Source organism: Somniosus microcephalus, chromosome 2 (assembly GCF_052327205.1).
Source record: "Somniosus microcephalus isolate GS21.2 chromosome 2, FLI_Smic_1.0, whole genome shotgun sequence".
Lineage (NCBI taxonomy): Eukaryota > Metazoa > Chordata > Chondrichthyes > Squaliformes > Somniosidae > Somniosus > Somniosus microcephalus.
This window is the reverse complement of record NC_140988.1, coordinates 356,259,500-356,284,834: the sequence shown is the minus strand read 5'-3', so window position 1 is coordinate 356,284,834 and position 25,335 is coordinate 356,259,500. Positions and strand designations below refer to the sequence as shown.

The window sequence follows — 25,335 nt, the reverse complement described above, 5'->3', positions numbered from 1 at the left end:
CTTCTTTGGCCAGGAGTCTTCCCCCCGCACAACTGACCCTTTCTCCCGCTTGCAGAATTCCCGTTCTACCTGGACCCCTCCCCCTGGCCTCTCACCCTCTCTAGATCTTTTCATTGCTAGCTGCCGCCGTGACATCGGCCGTCTCCATTTCTCTGCTCCCCTCACTCACTCCAACCTACCTCCCTCTGAACTTGCAGCACTCCATTCTCTTAGATCCAACCCTGACATTGTCATTAAACCCGCTGACAAGGGTGGTGCTGTTGTTGTTTGGCGTACTGACCTCTACCTAGCGGAAGCTGAACGCCAACTCTCCGACACCTCCTCCTACCTCCACCTGGACCATGACCCCACTACCGAACATCAAACCACTGTTTCCAAGACTGTCACTGACCTCATCTCCTCTGGAGATCTTCCCCCTGCTGCCACCAACCTCATAGTTCCCCAGCCCCGCACAGCCCGCTTCTACCTCCTTCCCAAGATCCACAAACAGGACTGCCCTGGTAGACCCATCGTTTCAGCCTGTTCTTGCCCTACGGAACTTATCTCTTCCTATCTTGACTCTATCTTTTCTCCCCTTGTCCAGTCTCTTCCCACCTACATCCGCGACTCTTCGGACGCCCTCCGCCACTTTAACAGTTTCCAGTTTCCTGGCCCCAACCGCTTCCTTTTCACCATGGACGTACAATCCCTCTACACCTCCATCCCCCACCCGGATGGCCTGAGGGCGCTCCGCTTCTTCCTTGAACAGAGGCCCGACCAGTCCCCATCCACCACGACCCTCCTCCGCCTGGCTGAACTTGTTCTCACATTGAACAATTTCTCCTTTAACTCCACTCATTTCCTCCAAATCAAAGGTGTTGCCATGGGTACCCGCATGGGTCCTAGCTATGCCTGCCTTTTCGTGGGCTATGTGGAACAATCTTTGTTCCAGTCCCACTCGGGTCCTCTCCCTCACCTCTTTTTCCGATACATTGATGACTGTATCAGTGCCGTTTCCTGCTCTCGCCCCGAACTTGACAATTTAATTCACTTTGCCTCCAATTTCCACCCTTCCCTCACCTTCACATGGTCCATCTCTGACTCTTCCCTTCCCTTCCTCGACTTCTCCGTCTCCATCTCTGGGGATAGGTTATCGACCAATATTCACTACAAGCCCACTGACTCCCACAGCTACCTGGACTACACTTCCTCCCACCCCGCTTCCTGTAAGGACTCTATTCCATTCTCCCAGTTTCTCCGTCTCCGCCGTATCTGCTCCGACGATGCCACCTTCCACACCAGTGCTTCAGACATATCTTCCTTTTTCCGCAACCGAGGATTCCCCTCTACCGTGGTTGACACTGCCCTCGACCGTGTCAGTTCTATCTCCCGCACTTCTGCCCTCACCCCTGCCCCTCCCTCCCGGAACCATGATAGGGTTCCCCTTGTCCTCACCTTTCACCCCACCAGCCTCCACATTCAACGGATCATCCTGCGGCATTTCCGCTACCTCCAAAGTGATCCCACCACCAAACGTATATTCCCCTCCCCTCCCCTTTCAGCATTCCGCAGGGACCGCTCCCTCCGAGACACCCTAGTCCACTCCTCTATCACCCCAAACAGCCCTTCCCCTTCGCCTGGCACCTTCCTGTGCAAGCGGAGGAGATGTAACACCTGCCCCTATACCTTCCCACTGTCCAGGGCCCCAAACACCCCTTCCAGGTGAAACAGCGATTTACTTGTACTGTATTCGCTGCTCACGATGCGGTCTCCTCTACATTGGGGAAACCAAACGCAGATTGGGTGACCGCTTTGCGGAACACCTCCGTTCAGTCTGTAAGGGTGACCCCGAGCTTCCGGTCGCCTGTCATTTTAATTCACCGCTCCATTCCCACTCGGACCTCACCGTCCTTGGCCTCTTGTATTGTTCCACGGAAGCTCAACGTAAACTCGAGGAACAGCACCTCATCTTCCGATTAGGCACTCTGCAGCCTTCCGGACTCAATATCGAGTTCAACAATTTCAGATCATAAGCTCGGCCCCCATTTCATTTTCTCTTGTAATTGTTCCACTCCTTTCCCCCCCCCCCCTTTCCTTTTGTTTCTCTCTCACACCTGGCAGCTATCTTTTGCCCTGCCAGTACACTTTACACCTAATCTCAGCCTATTACCATCTCGTCTAGCTTCTAATCTCTTTTACTTCTTTTGTTTCTTTTATCCGATCGCAGCCCTGCCTTCGATCTAGTTTCTTTTCTTTCCAATTTTGAAGAAGGGTTCAACCCGAAACGTCAACTCAAATTTCTCTCCACGGATGTTGCCTGACCTGCTGAGTTTTTCCAGCATTTTCTGTTGTTACTCCAGCACAAATCCGGTCTTCAAAGCTGCACTGTATGGTCTTTGTTACTTTGTTACTCAGTGCCTTTACCCTCCAAGCCATTGGGGGAGCTATTGCCTCTCTTTTAAGTGACGACTGCCATCCGTCACTAGGCCTCTCCGGGGACTGTTTTTAAACAAAGTCACGGCGTTTGACCCTGTAAAGTCTGTGGGTTGTGCAGTTAATAAATACACAGACTTCAGAAGTAACAAACAAACAGGTCTTTACTATTCGAAGGTCCGGGCGAATCTGCCCCAGAAATCCTGCTACAACACTTATATACTGGTGTGGTCACTATCGGTATTACAGTATACAGAAGCCAAACAAATAGTGCCACACCTAAAGTAGTTCCCTTAAAGGTGAACGGTTACATTCAATAGTTCCCTTAAAGGTAGACGGGTACATACACTACAGACCCAACGTGCACACATTCGTGAGCCGCACATAAGGTAACAGCACTTCACACGTGCCAGCTCATGCTCAAAGGTACACTTCTCTCCGATCTGCTGCTGGCCGACTCTGCCAGCAGTGTCTGCACCGACATTGGCTGCAGCAGGAAGAAAAAGAATATTGCCTCAGGATAAAGCACAAGAAATCCGCGAGGATTGAAACCAAGACGGGAAATCAAGTGATGCCATTCGGCAGACTAGATCAAATTTGATGGTAATGAAGATCACTCGGGCTCCAGAAAACACAACTCACTGAAGAAAAGCTGACAGGCCTCTTAACGAGGATAAACAACGAGCCAGGGAATTCATCTTCCACTCACTACCCCGACTCTGAAAGGAGACTTCAAACTGTGCCACTCTGCACTTGTATTGGAGGCACGTCAGCGCTACACATCAGGACACACAGGGAGAACCTGTCGGGGCGACTGTTTATGAAACCACGGAGGCATGCGACAGAGGGGTCATGAATGGTGATTGTGAAACATGAGAACGAGGCTGCTAATTGACAAGCAGTTCATTTACCGATGTAAATTTTGCGTTTCTCTCACTCGCCCAGCTGCAGTATGATCCATCAGTGGGGTAAAAGTTGGCCATTTGTGACTGCGTTCATCACAGACGCCGGCTGGAGTTGGACATTGAACTCAGGACAAACGGCGAAGCCTGAACGTGCTCTGCGATCTCCTTGGCTCGCTCGTTCGGCTCAGGATCAATTTGCTAGCCGTTAATGTACGCCACACCCGACTGCACTGTAGCGACAGCGAGGAAGATAACTCCTCATCATGACTGCACACAGGTTGCCAGTTGGATTCAACAGCAAAGCTGGCATCCACACTGACTCACCCCGTGCCACAACAGCGTGACACTGGGCCTTCAAGGGGCAATTTCTCAACTCACCGGGGGGGGGGGGGAAGGGGAGGCAGCATTAGTATTGACACATGCCATACGTTGACATGATTTTGTCATACGAAAGAGAGGCCTGCTACCACTGAACAAGTCATCCAGCTCAATGGCGCTGATGATGTGATTGCACCAGATGAGATAACACTGCACCAAGGGCTGATATATGATGCCGACACGATGATCATGCCAGATGAGTTAATAGTGCACCAGGGGTTGGATGGACATTCCACTAGACTTCACATGAAATTCCATTGCATTAAGTGAATAACTGCGTTCTACTTCAGGGTACACTGCAGCACAGGGAGCCAGGAGAGTAACTACATTCATTTGTGTTCCCGGAAAATGAGTTCGCATTGCCAGCTGTGACTTTTGGCACAACACAAATGAATTAAAATATCAGCCCAAGGCATGCTCTTAGCATCATCTCCACAAGTTACAAAAACAACAAACCCTTATCGAACACAGTCTGTAAATGATTGAAATCCTTGGGTATTCTGTCAGGTGAATAGAACATTTTGGTGCCAGATTGATGGGGACATTTACCGATGGAGCGTGTTGCGATGCTTTCCACATCAGCGAGTACGTCAATACAAATGATGGCAAATTAAATCATTTAAGGAAACTTTCTCACCCAATCGACTATGGACTTGCGGAATACATCAGGAAGGAAGGGCACTGAAGTAGTCCAGTGTGAATGAGTTTGAGAGACAACTAGATGTGTTTCTGGAGAATGCTGGTGTTGAGGGGTATGGTGAGAAAGCAACCAGATGTGGCTAGTCTCCCAAAAAGGAAAGGGCTTGTAGGGCTTAACAGCTTGTTGCTGTTCCTGATTATTTTTTTATATTTTCATGCAGTTATTATCACTGCAGATTACCATCTTAATGAGGAGAAAGGCCTGCCTCATTGCAATAAATTGCTCCAATACTAATATTGCTGGCAGCAGCTATGGGAAAATGGCAAGTGCTTCTCGGAATAGGAAGCCAACATTTTCACACAACAGGATCGAGTTAATTGTAGATTAATTTAAATGAGTTCAAAATGTATTCAAAGCTCTAATGCAGACAGCACTTTTTTAAATGACTTAAATAAAGTTTAACTGTACTTGTTACAGAAAGTGTTGTCAGTGCTGAAGAATGACAGTTTTCTACTTTTTGCAGACAGTGACAGCACTGGGTCAGATATAGCAAGGTCAGGTGTAGGATAAAGTTCAAAATACACTGCTCCAATGCTACCTTAATTTCATTCTGAGAAAGCCACCTCCCATTACAAAAAGCATGATATTGCCATTTTCTATACCAGACGCCTATGCATCTATTAAAAAAAATGCTTATTTTGTTACAAATTATGAACATTTTTGTGCTGTGGAACTCGGTGGAAAGTGCTCAAATAAATTTAAATAATATAGGGTCCAGAGAGAGAATCTGTGTGTAGAGCCGGAAGATGTAGGTGAGGTTTTAAATGAATATTTTGCATCTGTGTTCACTATGGAGAAGGACGACGTAGGGATAGAAATCAGGCAGGGGGTTTGTGATATACTTGAACAAATTAGTATTGAGAGGGAGGAGGTACTAGCGGTTTTAGCGGGCTTAAAAGTGGATAAATCCCCAGGCCCAAACGAGATGTATCCCAAGCTGCTGCGTGAGGCAAGGGAGGGGATTGCAGGGGCTCTGACACAAATTTTCAGAACCTCTCTGACCACAGGGGAGGTGCCAGAGGACTGGAGGACAGCTAACATACCATTATTCAAGAAGGGTAGTAGGGATAAACTAGGGGATTACAGGCCAGTGAGCCTAACATCAGTGGTAGGGAAATTATTGGAAAAAATTCTGTGGGACAGAATTTGTCTCCACTTGGAGAGGCAAGGATTAATCACGGATAGTCAGCATAGCTTTGTCTAACCAATTTGATTGAATTTTTCGAGGGGGTGACTAGGTGTGTGGATGAGGGTAGTGCAACTGATGCAGTCTACATGGACTTCTGTAAGGCTTTTGACAAAGTCCTGCATGGAGACTGGTCAAGAAGGTAAGAGCCCATGGGATCTAGGGTAATTTGGCACATTGGATCCAAAATTGGCTTAGTGGCAAGAGGCAGAGGGTGATGGTCGAAGGTTGTTTTTGTGACTGGAATCCTGTGTCCCGTGGTGTACCGTAGGGATTGGTGCTGGGTCTTTTGCTGTTTATAGTGTACATTAATGATTTAGATATGAATGTAGGAGATATGATCAGTAAGTTCGCAGATGACACGAAAATTGGTGGAATGGTAAATAGCGAGGAGGGAAGCCTCAGGCTACAGGACGATATAGACGGGTTGGTCAGATGGGCAGAACAGTGGCAAATGGAATTTAACCCTGAAAAGTGTGAGGTGATGCATTTTGGGAGGACTAACAAGGCAAGGGAATACACAATGAATGGTAGGACCCTTGGAAGGACAGAGGATCAGAGGGACCTTGGTGTGCATGTACATAGATCCCTGAAGGCAGCAGGACAGGTAGATAAGGTGGTTAAAAAGGCTTATGGGATACTTGCCTTCATTAGCCGAGGCATAGAATATAAGAGCAGGGAGGTTATGATGGCACTGTACAAAACGCTAGTTAGGCCACAGCTGGAATACTGTGTGCAGTTCTGGTCACCACACTATAGGAAGGATGTGATTGCATTGCAGAGGGTGCAGAGGAGATTCACCAGGATGTTACCTGGGCTGGAGCGCTTCAGCTATGAGGAAAGACTGGACGGGCTGGGGTTGTTTTCCTTGGAGCAGAGAAGGCTGAGGGGGGATCTGATTGAGGTGTACAAAATTATGAGGGGCATAGATAGGATAGGGGTCAATAACCAGGGGGCATAGTTTCAAGGTAAGGGGCAGGAGGTTTAGAGGGGATTTGAGGAAAAACTTTTTCACCCAGAGGGTGGTTGGAATCTGGAACTCACTGCCTGAAAGGGTGGTAGATGCAGGAACCCGCACAACATTCAAGAAGCATTTAGATGAGCACTTGAAACGCCATAGCATACAAGGCTACGGACCAAGTGCTGGAAAATGGGATTAGAATAGACAGGGCTTGATGGCTGGCACGGACATGATGGGCCAAAGGGCCTCTTTCTGTGCTGTATGACTCTATAAGAACCTCATCCCCTCAGTCTGGACTAGATGTAAACTCAGGTCTTTGAGGTAAAAAGATATGGCTCTAACCTACTGCACCAACAAATTCCCCTTGATTCCAGAGACACTGAAGCTTCTGCCATTCTGCAAACTGATAAAGGATCTCATCACTCAACTCAACGCTCTCATCATCCATCATGCAGAACTCAGCTTCCTAAACTTTTGCCTTTGTTTTCTTGGCAAATATCGATCATACACGGAGAGATTTCCAACTAACTTGCACCTCTGCGTTTATGGTGAACTCTGCAAGCTTCTACATCCAACCATTACATGATTGACATGTCTGTATCAACTGGTTGCACTTAAGTCCATAAGGCCCTATTCAAGCAATGCAATGAAACTATTTTCATTTTCACAAGACAGTAAGTCCTGTCCTAAGTGCTCATATACCTTTTTAGGACAGATTGCTTTATATTGTTCACACAATGCCACACTGTTATAAACACGAGCGTAAGTACCGAGGACAGGCAGACCTTGAAGTTCTGCCCTGTGAACATTGGCTCAAGAACTTTTAATATGTTCTCATGAAATTTCTTTTGGGTTAACACCTTAATATCTCCATGAAACAGGTTAAAGTCTCCATTAAAATAGCCATTTTGCTAGATTTTATATCCTGTTCCTCACTAGTTGAGTGCTCACTGTTAGATTGCTCCGATACAAATTTCACCAAGGAAGTGACTATCTTCATCAGTGAGGTGCCCTGTATGTATAGCTTCTTCAACCATGGAGCCATTTCCAAGGGTTTCTTATATGGAGGAAAATGAGCCTTACGCTGAATAGGAAATGTCCATTAATTTAAGGTAGAAATTTAGGGCAAACATAGTTCTCCTTTGCTGCCAAGGGGACCCATCTGGCTTCAGAGCAACTGTGGTTGCTTGGCAGAAATTCTCTTAGTGGCAGTCTGCATTGGCAGATGCAATTAAAAATTTGGAAAAGATTGACTTGCAGACACATCTACAGCAAAGAAATGTTGTTATCATAGAATTATACAGCACAGAAGGAGGCCATTCATCCCAACGTGCCTGTGCCAGCTCTTTGAAAGAGCTACCCAATTAGTCCCACTCCCTTGCCATCAGAGTTCTTAACACAAGGGAGTCCTGAAGGGGCAAACTCTACCTTATTACTATCTTCCTTTGACAAAATGGTGAAGCCCACCTGGGAAAGCAGCAACTGCCCTTGGGTGGCTCAGTTGGAACTGAAGACTCTCTGTACTCTGCCCGTAATGAACCTTAAATCGGGGCCATAAGTCTCATAATGAATCTAAAATCAGGGCCACAAGTCCCCACTATTTGACATGTCTGTATCAACTGGCTACATTTAAATCCATAAGTATCTAGGCCCTGTTCAAGCAATTGAGAGATAAGAACATAAGAAATAGGAGCAGGAGTAGGCCATTTGGCCCTTCGAGCCTGCTCTGCCATTCAACAAGATCATGGCTGATCTTCTACCTCAGCTCCACCTTCCCGCACTATACCCATATTCCTTAATTCCCCAAAATTTATCGACCTCTGTCTTGAATATACTCAATGACAAAAGGCCCCAGAGGCTCAGGTAGGCCTCAGTGCGGCATCGGCAGCAGCGGGAGGCGGAGCAGACCAGCAGAGCGACTACAAAAGGCCCCAGAGGCTCAGGTAGGTGTACCAATCTCCAATTTCAGGGAAGGAGAGAGGTAAAAAGTATTCAAGGTGTGACGTCACCACAAAACAGGTAGGTGATTGGTTGGAGTATTTCTCTCGTTTTAAAACTTTAAGTCTGTGGTTTATAGTTTTTAAGGTCTCTGTGGTGTAGCGGGGACAGTTTGTAAACCAGGGCCCTTAAATGTATCATTTAACTAGTGAAATTGGTGGGATTCATTTAATTTTAATTAGTTGGTTAGGGGGTAAGTCATGGCGGGACAGCCCAGCCCCATGGTGTGCTCCTCCTGCCCTATGTGGGAAATCAGGGACGCTTCCTACATATAGATTGGGCCAACCAAATTAGTAACAATACTGTGGAGGAGGAATTCCTGGTGTGTTTACGGGATGGTTTCCTGGACCAATATGTCAAGGAACCAACCAGAGATCAGGCCATCTTAGACTGGGTATTATGTAACGAGAAAGGATTAATTAGCAATCTTGTTGTACGAGGCCCCTTGGGTCGGAGCGATCATAATATGATCGAATTCTTCATTAAGATGGAGAATGAAGTAGTTGACTCAGAGACAAGGGTCCTCAATTTAAATAAAGGAAACTACGATGGTCTGAGGAGCGAGTTGGGTAGGATTGATTGGGGAATGGCACTCAAAGGGTTGACAGTGGATAGGCAATGGCAAACATTCAATGACCGAATGGATGAGCTACAGAATTTGTTCATCCCAGTTTGGCATAAAAATAAAACAAAAAAGGTGACTCAACCGTGGCTAACAAGGGAAATTAGGGATAGCATAAGATCCAAGGAGAGGACATATAAATTGGCTAGAAAAAGCAATAATCCTGAGGATTGGGAGCAGTTTAGGAGTCAACAAAGGAGGACAAAGGGATTAATTAAGAAAGGGAAAATAGAATATGAGAGTAAGCTTTCAGGGAACATAAAAACTGTCTGTAAAAGCTTTTATACATATGTGAAGAGAAAAAGATTGGTGAAGTCAAGCATAGGTCCCTTACAGTCAGAATCAGGGGAATTTATAATGGGAAACAAGGAAATGGCAGACCAACTCAATACATACTTTGGTTCTGTCTTCACAAAGGGGGACACAAATAACCTCCCAGAGATGCCGGGGAACATAGGGTCTGATGAAAGGGAGGAACTGAAAGAAATCAGTATTTGTAGGGAAATGGTGTTAGGAAAATTGATGGGACTGAAGGCCGATAAATCCCCAGGGCCTGATGGTCTACATCCCAGGGTACTTAAGGAAGTGGCCCTAGAGATAGTAGATGCATTGCTGGTCATCTTCCAGAACTCGATCGACTCTGGAACGGTACCCATCGATTGGAGGGTAGCTAATGTTACCCCACTATTCAAAAAAGGTGGTAGAGAAAAAGCGGGGAATTATAGACCGGTAAGCCTGACATCGGTAGTGGGAAAAATGCTAGAGTCTATTATAAAAGATGTAATAGCAGAGCACTTGGAAAGCAGTGACAGGATCGGACAAAGTCAACATGGATTTACAAAAGGTAAATCATGCTTGACTAATCTACTGGAATTTTTTGAGGATGTAACTGGTAAAATAGATAAGGGAGAACCAGTGGATGTGGTGTATTTGGACTTTCAGAAGGCTTTCGATAAGGTCCCACATAAGAGATTAGCGTGCAAAATTAAGGCACATGGGATTGGGGGCAAGGTATTGACTTGGATAGAGAACTGGTTGGCAGACAGAAAGCAAAGAGTTGGAATAAACGGGTTGTTTTCCTAGTGGCAGGCAGTGACTAGTGGGGTACCGCAAGGATCGGTCCTAGGACCCCAGCTGTTCACAATATATATTAATGATCTGGACGAGGGAATTGGATGTAATATCTCCAAATTTGCAGACGACACAAAGCTGGGTGGGAGGGTAAGCTGTGAGGAGGATGTCATGAAACTCCAGTACGATTTGGACAGGTTGGGTGATTGGGCAGAAACATGGCAAATGCACTATAATGTGGATAAATGTGAGGTTATCCACTTTGGTGGCAAAAACAGGAAGGCAGATTATTATTTGAATGGCAATAGATTAGGAGAAGGGGAAGTGCAAAGAGACCTGGGTGTTATTGTGCACCAGTCGCTGAAGGTATGCATGCAGGTGCAGCAGGCGGTTAAGAAGGCAAATGGTATGTTGGCCTTAGTAGCAAGAGGGTTTGAGTACAGGAACAAGGATGTCTTGCTACAGTTGTACAGGGCCTTGGTGAGACCGCACCTTGAGTATTGTGTGCAGTTTTGGTCACCTTACCTGAGGAAGGACGTTCTTGCCATGGAGGGAGTGCAGCGAAGATTCACCAGGCTGATACCTGGGATGGCAGGAATGACGTATGAGGAGAGATTGTGTCGATTGGGCTTATACTCACTGGAGTTTAGAAGATTGAGAGGGGATCTCATCGAAACCTATAAAATTCTGTCAGGTCTGGACAGACTAGATGCAGGAAGGATGTTTTGGATGGCCGGGGAGTCCAGAACCAGGGGTCATAGTCTAAGGATAAGCCATTTAGGACTGAAATGAGGAGGAATTTCTTCACCCAGAGAGTGGTGAACCTGTGGAATTCTCTGCCACAGAGGGCAGTGGAGGCCAGTTCATTAAATATATTCAAGAAAGAGTTGGATATATTTCTTGAGGATAAAGGGATCAAGGGATATGGGGAGAAGGCAGGGACAGGGTACTGAACTTGGATGATCAGCCATGATCTCATTGAATGGCGGAGCAGGCTCGAAGGGCCGAATGGCCTACTCCTGCTCCTATCTTCTATGTTTCTATGCATCCACAGCTCTCTGGGGGTAGAGAATTCCAAAAATTCACAACCCTTTGGGTGAAGAAATTTCTCCTTATCTTAATTATCCTAAATGGCCGACCCCTTATTCTGAGACTGTGACCCCATGTTCTAGATTCCCCAGCCAGGGGAAACATTTACTTAGCATTAACCCTTTCAAACCCTGTAAGAAGTTTGTATGTTTCAATGACATCACCTCTCAGTCTTCTAAACTCCACAGAATATAGGACTAGTCTACTCAATCTCTCCTCATAGGGCAATCCCCTCTTCCCAGGAACCTGTCTAGTGAACCTTCATCGCACTCCCTCAAAAGCAAGTTTGTCTTTCCTTAGGTAAGGAGACCGGAACTGTACACAGTACTTAAGATGTGGCCTCACCAATGCCCTGTATAATTGTAGTAAGACTTCTTTACTCTTATACTCTAATCCCTTTGTAACAAAAGCTAACATACCATTTGCTTTCCTAATTGCTTGCTGTACCTGCATGTTAACTTTCTGTGATTCATGTACAAGGACACCCAGGTCCCTTCTGAATGCAAACATTTCTCAATCTCTCACCATTCAAAAAATATTCTGCTTTTTTGTTTTTCCTACTAAAGTGGATAACTTCACACTTCCCCACATTGTATTCCATTTGCCATGTTCTTGCCCACTCAGTCAAACTGTCTATATCTCTCTGCAGCATCTTTGTGTCCTCCTCACAGCTTACTTTCCACCTAACTTTGTATCATCAGCAAACTTGGATACGTTACATACGTGAGAGCATTGAATTGAGTGATGAGATCCTTAATCAGTTTACAGAACGGCAGAAGCTCCAGTGATTCTGGAAAAAATGTTAAGAATCATTTCAGAGGAATTTGTTGGTGCAGTCGGTTAGAACCATACCTTTTCAACTTGGAGACCTGGGTTTAAATCTAGACCAGACTGAGGGGACGAGGTTCTTCTCTCTCCGGACCAAACTAACCAAGTTAAAGCACTGATGGTCACCAAAAAGTTAATGGCAACTTTGGGAAACATCTGTGTGAGTTGCTGCTGCTGATGATAGAAAGAGAATGAGGGGCAGCTCCTACAGTGCAGCTTTATGTGTGGCAGAGTGAGGAAGATGGTGAATCAAAGTGGCTGCTGAAGGCGCACAGCTCTTAAAAGGACAGTATCTTTAGGTGGTTCTTTCTTCTCTCCATGGCGGTTGAACAAACGAGGAGGCAACATGAAACATTTGGTGTCTCTACACTTTCAATGCTAATATGAAAAGTCATTTTTTTATACCGTCTCATGCAAAACTGATTAAGTAATTACAAAAGTACCAAAACTCGTCCCTGTTACTGACACACTGAACATCAAAAGTTAGGCGGTATCTGTCACAACAGCTTTTGAAACATTTCTGTTAGCAAGCAGTGTAAAGAGGTATAACAGTGGGGACAGCTTCATGGCTGTCATCTTGTTCAGCTAACTGTCACTATTCCGACAGTTTAGTGAAGATCTTTATTAGACCAATACTGCCACTTTGAGCTGCCAATCAAACTGCATGGAAGAGGGAGGAACTCATTATTTTAGGAATAGGTACCTAGTGCAACGCTAGGTGTTTTGGTTTCATTTTTTTTCCATGCCATTTGTGACAACTTAGTATTTCATTGAACTTCCATAGTGACTGCCAAAACTGATGTGGGCTGCCTTTCACAATGGAGAGCTTTTTTTTGCAGCAGGCTCTGTAACAGCAGGACATAAGAAAAGTGAAGCATGAGAAAATGCAACTGAGGCTCACTCATCCAGTATCCTCACTCTCACATTTTACCATCCAACCGCATTTTACTTTGTGTTTCTCCTATCCCTCACGTTAGTTGTCACACTGAGTAAAGGAACTCTTCCTAATACCTAGTCACTTCACACTGATTTAAATTGGCCCTAGTTTCTGACGGTACTCGAAGTGTGGTTTCACATTCCAGTGCTGTGCTGCTGTCCGACAACATTAAACCAATTAGACTTGGGTATACAGGGCACAATTTCAAAATTTTCAGATGACACAAACTTGGAAGTAGAGTGAAGAGTGAAGAGTGTAATACTGTCCATGGTAAACTTGACTGAATCTAAAAGTGACCAAATGTACCGACAAGCTTTGAGGGCAGGAGACTGCTTGGCTAAAACATTTGTAAGATGGGCTGGTTTTTTCCTCCAAAAGATAAGATCTTGAAAATTCTGTGAGAACCAGGAGTCAACAACCTTCAGATGTGAAAACAGTGACTGTCGCCAACCCTTGAATGTCTGGCCTTAGGTTAACTAAGCATCAAAACAGATAGAGAGAGATGTGAGGGAATAAGCCATATTTCAGAAAAATACACCATAATATGAACAGAATGCTGATATTATTAATACAGAATATACTGGGTTAAAAAATCTAAAGCCTCGGAGACACAGGCTGCAAACAGAATACAGGTTCCTGAGATAAAGATCAGTTGATAACAAAGTTGTAAACAAGCTTTGAAATGGAAATTAGTTAAATATACTAAAACAATGAAAGATTGAAGCAAACCATTGGTGCTTCCGAAAGGTCTACGGTTTACAACGAACACAATGAGAAGACCCAGTTTAAAGTGTTAAGAACCAACACATAAAACAGAAACACAAACATTAAAAGAGGCATGTGCCTTTGAAAGAAATGACATCAAGTAAAAGAAACACCTGCTGGTTAAATAGTTTTTATGTTAAACTTGAATGACAGGAAACACGATTAAATATGCAACCAATTGAGATCGCTAGAAATGCATGAACCACTCTGGTCAAAGCGTCCTTAATTTATAGACATAGTAAATATGATACCAACAAGGACACTTTGAAGCTATAACTGCAATAGAGACACCAAGCAATTACATTGTGTTTGTATTGAACTTGGAGCAGTAAGGAGAGTCACAACGTCTGCTAAAAACCAGTAAAGCCAATATTAAGAATTGAATGAAGAATCTTCGATAAGAATGGCATCAAACAGAAACCATTGCTGTCATTGTTTTTATGATAGTTTTTGGAACACCTAATGGTAGAGAAATAATTATGCATGCAATAGTTGAATTGACAGTAAGATAGAAAGCATTCGAAAGAGGTATCAATAAAGACAATTAGCTGACATCAACAGAGAACATCAAAGAAGAAACCACTGCCAAAAGAGTATGAAACATAGGCCTTTTCAACAGAAAGGCAGAATTCGCTGAACGAGCAAAGCGTTTCTCAACTCTTCAGAGGCATCTCTGTAAGTCTTTAACTATGAGTCTCGGGAAGTCAAAGTAATTGATTTTGGTGGATGTTCTGGATTTAGAAATAAGTAAGAAATAAGGAATGTAACAAAGTAAAGATTTGAGAATAAGGATCTCTGAGAAATAAGAAATGTAAGCTATCTGTATTTTGAATTGTTAATGTTGCGACTGATTCAACAGATGTTAACTGAATGTCGGCTCTTAAATAAAACGATATATTTTTAGAATTGTCTCAAAGAGTCATTCTGTATAAACTCGCAAACCCAAATTCTGTACACTCTTTTGTAAGGAGTTGCAGAATTCTGGGGGGTATTCCGGACCCTCATAATATCCGGAAAGTTACAGTCTAGTTCAACTTATTAAAAGTACTATCTAGAGGATGGTAACATCTTCAGTCATTCCTTTCCTTTAGGGAGAGATAGCCTGAACCTTTAGACCCATTTAAGCGTCTTACGGAATTCGGCTAAATCTAACTTAAGTTGAGGGTGAACGTCTGGGGAATACGCCTGATCTGGGATAGCCCAAAAGGGCTAGGACTGTAATTATCCCTTCAGAGAGAGAAAGAAAAATAATGTTAATCACACAGTTTGGGATGCGCATGCTGTGGGTGAGTTGCCAAGTTTTGGGGTATAAGGGATGTTATGGACTGACATTCGTAGCTGCAGCTGTGGGTGACCGGGTCAGTTGCCAGTTAAAGTCATACGTCTCGTCATCGCTGAATTGACCTCTCACTGGTGTTATTACATATGTGGTTTTGCTTATAATCACCTGAGCTTAAAGTAAATGATTTTAGATTCATGCCTGCTTGCTTGTAATAAGTAAATGAATTGAATATGGTTTGTATTTGATATTTGTAACCTCTTGCTGATTTTAAGTAAAGAATAGTTTACCCTGAAATCTTTGACTCGAGTTGTCTGTTCCACGGGTCTGAACTCTATAAACTGTCAGACAATCAGAACGTCTTACAGGAGGATAGTGATAGATTTCAAGAGGGCATAGACAGGCTGGTGGAATGGGTGGACACGTGGCACGTTAAATTTAACGTAGAAAAGTGCGAAGTGATACATTTTGGTAAGAAGAATGAGGAGAGGCAATATAAACTAAAGGGTACAATTGTAAAGGGGGTGCATGAACAGAGAGACCTGGGGGTATATGCGCACAAATCGTTGAAGATGGCAGGGCAGGTTGAGAAAGCAGTTAAAAAAGCATACAAGATCCTGGGCTTCATAAGTAGAGGCATAGAGTACAAAAACAAGGAAGTTATGATGAACTTTTAGAAAACACTGGTTCGGCCTCAACTGGAGTATTGTGTCCAATTCTGGGCACCACTCTTTAGGAAGGATGTGAAGGCCTTAGAGAGGGTGCAGAAAAGATTTACAAGAATGGTTCCAGGGATGAGGGACTTCAGTTACATGGATAGACTGGAGAAGCTGGGATTGTTCTCCTTAGAGTGGAGAAGGTTGAGAGGCAATTTGATAGAGGTGTTCAAAATCATGAGCGGTCTGGACAGAGTAGATAGAGAGAAACTGTTCCCATTGGCGGAAGGGTTGAGAACCAGAGGACACAGATTTAAGGTGATTGGCAGAAGAACCAAATCCGACATGAGGAAAAACTTTTTTTCGGCAGCGAGTGGTTAGGATCTGGAATTCACTGCCTGAAAGGGTGGTGGAGGCAGATTCAATTGTGGCTTTCAAAAGGGAATTGGATAAGTACTTGAAGGAAAAAAAATTGTAGGGCTACAGGGAAGGGGCAGGTGAGTGGGACTAGCTGAAGTGCTCTTGCAGAGAGCTGGTATGGGCTGGACGGGCCGAATGGCCTCCTTCTGTGCTGTAACCATTCTATGATTCTGTGATTTTATAAAGCCGTGTCTGCCTGTTCGAGTGGTTCAGGTGGATGCTCAAGATTTCATGGAACTATTGGAAGAAAAGCAGGGAGTTCTCACGGGGCCAGGCCAACATTCCTCCTCAATCCATATCACCAAAAGTACAGATTAACTGATCATTTATCACGTTAATGCTTTTGGGATCTTGCTGTATACAAAATAGCTGATGCATTTTCCCATATAACAACATTCACTGCACTTCAAAGTATTTCACATTGGGGAAGCTAGATAAGTGCATGAGGGAGAAAGGAACAGAAGGATATGCTGATGGGGTGAATGAAGAAGGGTGGGAGGAGGTACGTGTGGAGCATAAACACCGGCATGGACCAGTTGGGCCGAATGGCTTGTTTCTGTGCTGTACATTCTATGTAATTCTGTGTAATTCACTGTATATGAAGCTGTTTGATATATGATGAAGTAGAGTATAACTATGGGCCAACATTTGCGATCGGAGGCTTCCCGCAGACGGACGCCTCCGACCTGCAAAATTTCTACGGAAGTACCTGGTGGCCCGGGAAGAATGGCGGCTTGTGCTACCGGGCCTGTCCGGGTCCACGCGGGCAGAGCCCCACGTAACCCAGGGGCGCAAGCGGTTCGTAGGCGCTCCTGGGATCATGTGGGCCGGTCCAACCAATAAAAGAAGAGAATCCCCATTCATACTTTTGACAGGTTCGTATGTACAGAACTGCCATAAGTATGAATGAGGATCACTTAAAAAATACTCCAACACATGAAATAAATTTTTTAAAACTTTACATATTTACAATTAATTAAAATGTCATTTAATTACATATTTTAAACAAAAATTTAATTTTTTTAGTTAAATGTGTTTACGGGCCTAAAAATAAACTTAGCTTTTTGAAGAATATTTTTAATTTATAAATGAGTAATAACATTTTATTTTTCTATTTTTTTAAACTCTTATGCTGGTAAAAGCAGGCCTTATGCCTGCTTACCAGGTGTAAGATTTAAAAGGCTTTCAGTGGGTGGGGGTTGTGCAAATAGTGCGACTCTCCACCCGCGGAGGCACTTTTCTTGGGCACGCGAAGGATCGCAAGTGCCAGGTCTCAGCGCATGCGCTTCGCATGCCTAAACCTGGAACTTGCGCGGCCCCTGCGGGCGTGTTCGCACCCGTAGGGGTCGCAAAATACGGCCTATTAAGTCTTTTCTCCTTTTTAAAAGCTGCAGCATCACCCCTATTGACTTGTGCTCCAGTGTTCTGGAAGCGAGAGTTTTGGAGATTTTTTAAACATGCAGACATGGAATGTCCTACCAGAAACAGTGGGGGAAGAATAACCTGAGTACACTGCTAAAATGGAAGTAGACAAATACTTGAAAAAGATTAAAAAAGTTATGGGAAGAGCAGGGACTGAGTAGATAGCTCTACCAGAGAGGTAATATAAGCAGAATGGTAACATTCTCTCCCAGGAGCAATATTAAACAGACTTTCGGGCCTCGGTATTAACCCACCACGACGGATGGGGTTTAAAAATGAAATACGGGGAACGTGACCCCAACCCGCTACGCACGCGCCCGCCACCTTTTGTACAGCGGCAGATAGCGGGTCGTCCGAGGCGGGACAGTTAATTAACATATTTAAATCAGGCTCCGGCAGTGCAATTGTGCACCTGATTTTAAATTTACTGCTGCTGCGCGCGATTCCCGGGGTCGGGAAACCCGGCAGTGAAATGGAGGCGGGAGCTGCCGGCTCCACAAGGTAATTGGCTATTTCAGCACTCTCCGCAGGCCAGCAGGAGCAGCAGTTAAGATCAGCAGGACCTCCACATCACCAGCCTTGCCGGGTTATTCAGCCGTTCTCGGCCTCACCCCCACACTCCCCGTAAATATTGCCATAGAGTCATAGAGCCATTATGGCACAGAAGGAAGCCATTTGGCCCATCGAACCCATGCTGGCTCTCTACAGCGTAATCCAGTCAGTCCCATTCCCCGCTCTATCCCCGTAGCCCTGCAAGTTTATTTCCCTCAAGTGCCTATCCAATTTCCTTTTGAAATCCTTGATCGTCTCCACTTCCACCACCCTCGTCGGCAGCAGGTTCCAGGTCATTAACACTCGCTGCGTAAAAAAGTTCTTCCTCACATCCCCCCTGTATCTCTTGCCCAAAACCTTAAATCTGTGTCCCCTAGTCCGAGTACCATCAGCTAATGGGAACAGCCTTTCTCTGTCTACCTTATCCAAACTCGTCATAATCTTGTATACCTCTATCAAATCTCCCCTCAATCTCCTTTGCTCCAAGGAGAACAACCCCAGCTTCTCCAACCTAACCTTGTAGCTAAAATCCCTCATCCCCAGAACCATTCTGGTAAATCTCCTCTGCACCCTCTCAAAGACCTTCACATCCTTCCTAAGGTATGGTGGCCAGAACTGGATGCAATACTCTAGTTGTGGCCTAACTAGAGCCGTATAAAGGTTCAGCATAACTTCCCTGCTTTTGTACTCAACACCTCTATTTGTGAAGCCAAGATCCCATATGCTTTGTTAACTACTCTCTCAATATATCCTGCCACCTTCAAAGATCTAACCATATGAGCCCTCAGGTCCCTCTGTCCCTGCACACTCTTCAGAACTGTGCCATTAAGTCTATATTGCCTCTCCCTATCCCTTCTGCTAAAATGCATCACCTCACACTTCTCTGTATTAAATTTCATCTGCCACTTGTCTGCCCGTTCTGCTAGCCTATCTATGTCCTGTTGCAGTCAATTGGTATCCTCCTCATTGTTTACCACACCTCCAAGTTTGGTATCATCGGCAAATTTTGAAATTTTACTCTGTATTCCACTATCCAAGTCATTTACATACGTCAAAAAAGCAGTGGTCCTAGCACTGACCCTTGGGGAACACCACTGTCCACCATCCACCAGTCTGAAAAAAAAACATTTACCACGACTCGCTGTTTTCTGTCCTTAAGCCAATTTCTTATCCAAGCTGACACTGACCCTCCTATTCCATGAGCCTCAATTTTGTTAACCAGCCTTTTAGGTGGTACTTTGTCAAACGCTTTCTTAAAATCCATATAGACGACAGCCACTGCATTCCCTTCATCAACCTTCTCTGTTACTTCATCAAAAAATTCATACTACATATTTTAACTCCAGAAAACCATTAAGATGTACCTTGCACTTGGAAGGTTAGTGAAAGGATTTTCAGTCTAGTACTGCTAGACAATTTTGGTTACAATATTAACAAAAAATACTTTGGTAGAGAAACAACAGGATTGTGAACATCTAAAACAGAACAAAAAAGTTGAAATATTAATTAAAAGTCATCTTAGAGTTCTATTGATTCTAAACTAATAATACCACAGATGTTGCTGCTCAGGTCTGAAACATCATTGTTTTAGTGTATCTACGAGGAAGTTTGAGGCAAATGAACCTTCAAAGCCAGGTACATTTCTGTGGTGTTACGTTTGAGGGGTTCGGTTAGCACACTTCCCTTTTATCTCTGTAATCTGGGTTTAATCTAAGCAGAAAGTATTCTCTTTCTGTGAGATGAAAGAGCTTATGGACTTTTTTGTCACTGAAATAGCCCTAATCAAAGTCACAATACCCAGCACATAACAGCCATTGCTGAGTGTATCACACAATACCCGTGTGCTTCCATGATGGATTAATGCACAAACACCTTTAGTCCTCATTTTGTCTTCACTATAGTTCGATTTTAGTTGGCTTCCAAAGTGACTGATTCTGAAGTACTACTGTAAATGCAAAATTATTTCTGTATAACTGTCTCACCTTACAATTATTAAAATATCTTTAACATTATTAAAATGCTGAGGTAACTAAGAAGAAAAGGTGGGCTAACATTCAATTTTGGAAAACATAGGTTTCATAGGGCAACTAAGAAGTTTAGTGCAACCCGACCAAACAATGACAAACCTCTACAATAACATCGAAAATTAGGAAATACAGCAGTTAAGACATTCTCAAAATTTTTGTTGAGGACCACAATCCCAGCTAATGTTTTAGCCAAGTGCAGCTCTCCAATATACAGCTGCACTGAATGATGATCCGTGCCTACAATTGATCCAACGCCCGTCTTGTATGTTGCAGCTCGAGGGCATTTAACTTGTCTGACTATTGCAACCATTGTAGTATCCATGGCTAATCTATTCCTGTGATTTCTGTCACTGTATTCTCTGACATGTCTGTGATTGTAACTGTGCAAGCTATCTTTGTTTGTGTGATATTGTTATTTCTCTGACAGCCATGTGGATCAATGCACACTAGTCTCTGTGGTCCAAATCCATTGAGTTCCTGAAACTCCACCAAACAGGAAAAAGCAAAATAATTTTTTTTTAAAGCCTGATTTGATGTTGCTTATATGTGAGCACCATTTTGTTACTTTAGCAACACTGGGCTGACTGTGAATGCTCCAGTGCCACACACTAAAAGGATTTTGATGAATCTTCAGTTGGCGCTATATAAATACAAGTTGTTGTTGTGGTTGACTTTGCCCAACTGCCTGCTCCGTTGGCACATGGCTAATGTGGTTAACTAGGATCTAAGCACTTTTCCTGTTTTCAGTTTTTAATTTTGTTCAGTACTCATGTCTTAGCACGTAGGAACAGGCCATTCAGCCCCTCGAGCCTGTTCTGCCATTCGGTTAGATCATGGTTGTTCTGTAATTCAACTCCATTTATCCGTTTTGATCCATATCTCTTGATACTATTACCTAAATAAAATCTACCGGTCTCAGTCTTGAAAGCTCCAATTGTTCCAGCATCCACAGCCTCTGGGAGGAGAGAATTCCAGATTTCTACAACCCTTTGTGTGAAAAAGTACTTCCTGATTTCCCTCCTAAATTCTAATTTTAGAATGTGCTATCTCGTTCTTGATTCTCCCACCAGAGGAAGTAGTTTCTCAATCAGATCAACCCTCAATCTTCTATACTCAAGGAAATACAAGCCAAGCACAGATGGAAGCTGGCTTTTTGAATGTTGTTGGCATGCTGTACGTTCCTCCTCCTCCCTGCAACTCATTACGCTGAAATCCACTATCACTGCACAGCTTCCTCTGCTAACATATTTTTCCATGACCTCAAAATTGTGTAACTCCTTACCTCCCTTTAGGCTTCAATCCAAGCTTGGTATCACCTAATCATTATCGACTGATTTACCTGGTATGGCCTTCTCCTTTCATTTTTGCTGGTGCTTTGTCCTTTGGGCCTTGGCCCTACACCTCGGTTCTCAATAAAGGTTTTTGTTCAAAGGAGTTCTTCATGGGCAGAGACGGGAGCTCGTTTTAACTGATCACTTCAGTCATCTTTTGCATTGTCAAGCTCAAGGAGAAGACTGGAAACTACGGCCTAGAAACAGGATTGTATTGCACCCATTTTACAGGTGTAAAATGGGTGCCCAAGGGGCTAAAATGGTGGGTGGCATGCGCCCGCTAATTCCGCGCGGAAGCGCGCCACCTGCCATATTGGTTAGGGCTCCTCCGTAGGGGCCCAAGGCGTAATCCCTTTGCATATGCAAATTGGAGCCATGCACGTGCCATGCATGCTGCAGACAGTTTTTCTTAAGGTGCTTGACAGCGAAACCAGCGATCATTAAAGAAACCGCTGGAGGTTGCCTCCTAAATTTAAGATTTATCTTTTTTAGCTGACATTATTATGGAGCCGGGAGGAGGAGGAGGAATGACCCCCCTTCCCGGACACTGCTGGGTACCTTGGCTGGTATCCAAGCCGGCTGAATTCGCTGCCCCTCCGCGACTGGCAAGCTCCCTCTGGGGCCATGACTGACGCCTGCAGCTCGCCGGTAACAAGCAAATGAGGCCGGCGGACCAATTTGCCATGGTCCTGCCACCGGTCTCGCTAGGCATGTGCACGGCACCAGGATTACGGCCCGATTCAGGCACCATCCAATTTCTAGACCTGGATCACTGTTGCTATTGACCAGCGCTCTTCAAGCATATTTCTGGGAAGAGAAAGTTGTAGACACAACGACCGAGAATTTCTTCGGCACTTCTCCCATTCCGCTGCCGTGACTTTGATCCCGATATTGACAGGGGTGGGTTTTCCAAGCTGGTTGGGGGGGGTGACGGAATTTTGGTCAGGAAGTTATGACTCCACAGCATGCATATATTTTCTTCCAGTCAGGCGGGAAGTGCTCTGGAGCAGACCACACCCACAGGTAAGGAGCCTGCAGCTACAGCTGCTGGTTGGCGGGGGTCTTTGGATGGGGGGGGTTAAATTGGGGGGGGGGTGCAATGCCAGGGAACCAGGTGAGCTTGGGGGGCAGGAGGAAGCAGTCCTGCTCCTCCTGGCCCACAAGCTGTGCTGTAAGGGCACTTACCTTCTCCCCAAAGCTGTCCTTGTCTCACGTTTAGCTGCCGGGTTTCCCGAGGCCTGGGTAACCCAGCCAGCCAGGGTTAGACTGATAAAGCAGGTTAAATCAGTGGTTGTCAGCCTCATTATAATATTTAAATGACCAACCCGCATCCTGGGAGCGGGTTGGCTGCAAACCCCTTGTCCCGCCTATGTTAAAGTGGGTTGGTTGGAGGCGAGCTGGGGCGGGTTTGAGATTTTAAAAATTGTTACATCTCACCCGACCCCAAGCCACTCATTTTTGGGGGTTAAAATTCACCCCTTTGGCTCTGCTTAGTGCACGGTGGATGTGTTCATTTTATTAATTGTAACAAACACATTGGCTACTTCTGTTACTTGGTGAAAGGGGCCATTTAGATATTGACCATCATCCCCCAAAACACATTTCTGGGTCAGTGGAAGTAGTACCCTACACACAAGCCCTCTTTGCACCAGTATGGCCAGCGTCTTACTCTGTTTTGTGCGTGGTGGGTACATTCAGATTATTAATTGTAACAAAACACATTGCCTACATTCTCTTACCTGGTGAAATCGGTCATTTCCATCATAATCATACACATCTGCTTTGCCAGCACAATGATGTCGTTGCCGCTGTCGTCCCACTTTGCCACCTCAGCGTCCAGTTTGTTTTTCTCCTGGTGGAAGCTCTCCACTTGCTCAGCAATCTTTGCCTTTTCCTCTTGGGGCAGCTGAGCCATGATGGCCTGTACAGAAAAAAAACACAAGTGAAAAACAGTACTGATAGCTTTTCTAATTCATGCAAAGCAATGTGGCTGCCTGTATTCAGAGTTTGTCCACATATATTGAGTTGCTCAAAAATTATCTTTGTGATGTCTTTCGGATGAGACGTTAAGCCGAGGCCCTGTCTGCCCTCTCAGGTGGCGCTATTTGAAGAAGAGCAAAGAGTTCTCCCCTGTGTCCTGGCCAACATTTATCCCTCAAGCAACATCAATAAAACAGTAATACAAAAGCAAAATACAGCGGATGCTGGAACTCTAAAATAAAAACAGAAAATGCTGGAAATACTCAGCAGGTCAGGCAGCATCTGTGGAGAGAGAATCAGAGTTAACCACAGAAACCACAGAAACCCCACAGTGCAGATAGAGGCCATTTCGGCCCATCGAGCCTGCACCGACACATATCCCACCCGATCCCCGTAACCCCTACACCAACACATATCCCACCCTATCCCCGTAACCCCACGTATTTAATCCCCCTAACACTAAGGGTCAATTTATCAGAGCCAATCAACCTAACCCGCACATCTTTGGACTGTGGGAGGAAACCGGATCACCCGGAGGAAACCCACGCAAACACGGGGAGAATGTGCAAACTCCACAAAGACAGTCGCCCGAGGCCGGATTCGAACCCGGGTCCCTGGCGCTGTGAGGCAACAGTGCTAACCACTATGCCACCGTGCTGCCCAGTTTCAGGTCGATGACCCTTCGGTTCTGACGAAGGGTCATCGACCTGAAATGTTAACTCGGTTTCTCTCTCCACAGATGCTGCCTGACCTGCTGAGTATTTCCATCAATAAAACAGATTATCTGGTCATTTATCTCAGTGCTGTTTGTGGGAGCTTGCTGTGCGCAAATTGGCTGCCGCATTTCCTACATTGCAATGGTGATTACACTTCAAAAAGTACTTTATTAGCTGTAAAGCACTTTGGGACATCCTGAGGTCGTGAAAGGCGCTATATAAATGCAACTTCTTTCTTTACAATTCTGGATTCCGTCCTTGATAGAGAGATGAGCTGAGAAGTATGTCTACCTGCAGCCTAAATAAAATGGTAGCAAATGGTGGGAGAACTGCTTCTGCTCCTGAAGACACGGAACAAAAATCAGCTCACGGGAATGTTGCTCGGACCCTCCCAATGCGTGTACACTGCTTCGTTTATATATAAAAGCATCAAACCCAAAAACTCCCTTTTCTCCCCAGCAGAATTGACATTGAATGAAGGAAGAACAAAGTTTACAGAGAAAATACAAAGCCATTTTATCCTTTTAAAACCCATACAGCTGCCTTGAAATTACATTGTGTTAATATTCACATCATGTAATCTGGAGGTGATTGAGATCACAAAAGGATGCGTTAAAATATTTGGACTGCTTCTCTAGCTATACCTTCCACCACCTGCCCCACACAAATCAGTGTGAAAGCACTGCGGCCCTAATCACTAAGGCACGCTTTTGTCTTATCCCTTCATTCCTCTAGCACCTCACAATGTTGCACCTCTGACCTTATTGTCTACTGGCCTCACAGCCTCATCCCGAGTTTGCCCTGATAGATGCTTCCTCATTTCCTTCTTCAGCCTCTGGACTGAGTGACTCCTCACCCTTGGTGATTTCAGTCTCCCTCTCAACTACCCATGTCCTGTCTCCTCTGAATTCTCCAACCTCCTGTCCCCCTAAACATCTTTCTCCACATAAACACTTCTGCCCTTTCCTTCTGGAAACTCAGCTCATCCATGAGACCCACTCCTGTTCCTTTGACTCCATTTCCACTAGAAATCTGACCGTCCAGCTTCTTTTCCTGGCACCTATGCTAGCTCACATTATAAAATGCACCTTGTTCTCAGG

The 25,335-nt window shown here is 44.8% G+C and overlaps 1 protein-coding gene across 2 annotated transcripts in view; it reads right to left on the bottom strand.

The window, feature by feature from the left end:
• The window catches only part of ctnna2 (catenin (cadherin-associated protein), alpha 2), a 1,873,786-nt gene that overhangs the window by 191,114 nt on the left and 1,657,337 nt on the right, over positions 1-25,335 (bottom strand). For both annotated transcript variants that reach the window (XM_085975533.1, XM_085975534.1), the window contains one exon: positions 23,279-23,460. In XM_085975533.1, the coding sequence (XP_085831659.1) occupies positions 23,279-23,460 (182 nt within the window). The remainder of the gene's footprint in view (positions 1-23,278; positions 23,461-25,335) is intronic.